Here is a 3,582-nt window from a genome sequence, read left to right as displayed (position 1 = left end):
AAGGAAGGGACCATCTGTACCAGAGGGAAGAACACATAGCAAATAAATACTTTCAAGACTGGGAAGCAGGCAGGGCAAGAATAGGGCGTCCTGGCAAAAACTGCCATGGGAGTGTTGCTGGGATAGGAAAGTGGGAACTGTACTTGACAACTCGCAGGAAGCTCCCTGAAGACAATCACGAGTGTTAAAAACTCCAGGGGACCCAGTCCTAGAGGACCCCTAAAATTTTGTGATACTTATATCTAGGAACTCAATCATGATCCCACAGTAAAAATCAGGAGAAATTTCCTCTTGATTCTGGCTAGGGGAAAGGAAAAGGAATCATTTTGAAACCTGCTAGAGCACTTTTGTTTTTTAAAAACATTGATTGGAGTGACACTGGTTAAAAAAATTATATAGGTTTCAAGGGTACAATTCAATAATATGTCATATGTATACCGCATTGTTTGTTCACCACCCAAAGGTTAAATTTCCTTCTGTCATCAAATATATGACCCCCTTTTCCCTTATATACCTCCCCCACCCCTCTTTCCTCTGGTACCACTAAACTGTGGTCTGTGTGTATGAATCTCTATCTTGTTCATTTGTTGCTTTCAGTTTTATATCTCATATATTAGTGAAATTACGTGGTTCTCAGCTTTTTCTGTCTGACTTACTTTGCTCAGCATGATAATCTCAGGATCCATCCATGTTGTCACAAATGGCAATATTTCACCTTTTCTTATTGCTGAGTAGTATTCCATTGTATATATGTACCACATTGGAATTCCTAGCTAGAGCATTCAGACAAGAGAAATAAATAAAAGACATTCAACCCAAATTGGGAATGAAGATGTAAATTTGTTACTTTTTGCAAATGATATGATTCTCTATATAGTAAATCCTAATACTCCACCAAAAAAACTATTAGAAGCAATAAACAAATACAGTAAAGTTGCAGAATACAAAATTAATGTACAAAAATCTACAGTATTCTCATATACTAAGAGTGAAATTTCAGAAAAAAATTAAGTTGTTTTGCAATTGTAATAAAAAATATAAAATGCCTAAGAATAAACTTAATGAAGCATGTGAAAGACCTATACACAAAAATCTCGATAGGGTAATATAATACTTATTTTATATTGATCTCCTTTCATCTGAATGCAAAAAAAAAAAAAAACTTGTTTAACCTATGAATGAGTTGACTTTCCATAAAAAATATTAAGTGATATTATGAGTTAGATATTTTTGTTCAATAAAGTAAATAATACATTATGAATAATACTTCATTTAACTTAGTCTTTCTTATTTATTTACTTGTGCAGAGAATCCTAAAAAGACAGTATTTATTTTAATTAACTTCTAGAAATGAAAAATGGAAAAAATATAGAGTACAGCATTCTTAATTGTTTTTGAGATCAACAGTGTTTTCCTATTTATTGTATTAGGTATTTATAGTAAATAGAAGATACACTGTATGTGCTAGGAACAAATTATGAGTATAATCAAATTACATAAACTATGTTGATTCATTAAATAGGTGTATTAATATATTAAAGAATTTCTAAATTTTCTTAATCCAGTCAATCATTAGGACACTAACCAATGTTATCTCACATTACTGACAGAATAAGAAATTGTAATTTTATTTTTATGACTTTCATGGATATGAGTCTTTAAGTAATCTGTGTGTGTTCGGTAGCAACAATCTATACTGTCTCCCATGATCTACATTTCTTGGTGTCACTCTTGTGTTATACTATAAGGTAAAAATGGTCATGCAGATGTAACTAAAGTTCCAAATCAATTGATTCTAAGCAATCTAAGGGGGCTGATTCTGTATTAGGTTGGCCTCATCAGTTGTAGAATCCGTATAAGAGGCATGAGGCTTTCCCTGAGGCCATAAAAACCCTTCTCTTGGCTTTTAACAAGCAAGAAACCAAAGATTATTTAGCTGCATAGAAAAAACTTATTTTAATAACTGTGTGAGCTTGGAAGTAACCATGAGCCCCAGATGAAGTGTCAGTCCTAGCCTAAATCTGGTTTACTATTCTGTAAGATCTTGAGCAGAAGAATTAGGTTAGCCATGCCAGAACTCTTGATTCATACAAACCATGGCATAATAAATGACTGCTATTTAAGGCTATTATGCAGTGAAGAAAATTAATACAGTGAGAATATTGTGCCAGAGATTTAACAGAACAGTTTGTATTGATATTAGGCTATAGAGATTTTTTTCCTCATAAAAGCATGACAATCTCTAGGATCATACTTAATTTTATGTAAATATTAAAACAACAATATCTATGGCAAGTATGCAATACATGAGTAAAATATGTGTAGACTTAACAATGAAAGACTTCTCGATTAAAAATTAATCATGATTCATACAATTGCAGTTCATTACTCACATAAGGATTAAAATGTCTAAGTGTGGTGAATCCAGAACTGAAAGATTCATATTCACATTTTAGTCTCCTATTTGTAAGGTTGAAGTCTCTAGGGGAATGAAATAAATGGAAACTCCCCAATCATCCAGTATCCTAAAGAAGAAGACATTCCAATACAACTAAAGTTCAATATGCTAGAGTACAACTTGTCCTAGAGACTCTCTCTCCTCCATCTGGTTATGTTAAATTCATTTTCGTAATGATCTTAAATTCATATTTATAATTTTGTATGAAATTATCTTGGTCATGCATTTAGAAAATTATCAATTCAAGTTATGATATTGAACATAGGAAAAATCTTTTCCTTTGTCAAGGTTAAACCTATAACATGTTAAAAGACAAATTAAGTTTTAAAAGCACAATCAATCAACAGGGTATTATGACAGGTAAACACTCCTCATTTATAACTAACGTTGATTTTAAAAATATATAAAACTGTGCATTTTACTGTGCAAACTTTACTTACAGTCATATCTTATATTTACCATAATAAAAATATGAAATTCTTAAACAAAACAATGCAAATAGTTTTTTGTTTCTAAATCTTTTTTTGTTGCTACAATGATGGATAAATGTTAGGTACTGAATAAATGGAATAATACATAAATTTAAGAAAGAGTAACAAAAGTAGGGGCAAAAAAAGCAAATAATAAAGATACTTAAGCAAGTTATTCTGCATGCTTTTCCTTCCCCAAAACCTTCATGAATGCTCTGGTCACTTCCTTGTTGCGAAGGCTAAAAAGGGGGTGGTTCAGCATGGGAGTGAGGATGGTGTAGAAGGCGGACACCATCTTGTCCTGGGTGGGGGAGTGGTCAGAAACAGGCCTCATATATATGAACATGCCAGCTCCAAAGTACATTCCTACCACCATAAGGTGGGAGGAGCAGGTGGTGAAAGCTTTGCGGCGACCCTCTGCAGACCCCATGCGAATGATGGCCAGAATAACACGAGCATAGGAAGCTATGATGACTGCTATAGGGAGCAGAAGCATGACAACACAGCAGATAAACATCGTTCTTTCAAATAGCAAGGTGCTAGTGCATGAGAGAGTGAGTAGGGCAGGGACGTCACAGAAAAAACTAGGTATTTCTCGGGCACAATATGAAAAGGACAATACCACTGCAACTTCAATTATACCATCAGTGGAAC

At 33.5% G+C, this 3,582-nt stretch overlaps 1 protein-coding gene across 1 annotated transcript; it reads right to left on the bottom strand.

Moving 5' to 3' along the window:
• Positions 1-3,100: 3,100 nt before the first annotated feature.
• On the bottom strand, positions 3,101-3,577 carry LOC112471917 (olfactory receptor 2M3-like; the record flags this gene model as incomplete). Its single annotated transcript, XM_025040620.1, has 1 exon — positions 3,101-3,577. A coding segment is annotated over one exon (477 nt), but the record flags the coding sequence as incomplete, so codon positions are not given.
• Between the last annotated feature and the right edge of the window lie 5 nt (positions 3,578-3,582).

This window comes from Pteropus alecto, unplaced genomic scaffold (assembly GCF_000325575.1).
Source record: "Pteropus alecto unplaced genomic scaffold, ASM32557v1 scaffold78, whole genome shotgun sequence".
NCBI lineage: Eukaryota > Metazoa > Chordata > Mammalia > Chiroptera > Pteropodidae > Pteropus > Pteropus alecto.
The sequence above is the reverse complement of the archived record's forward strand: the minus strand, read 5'-3'. Positions and strand labels throughout refer to the sequence as shown.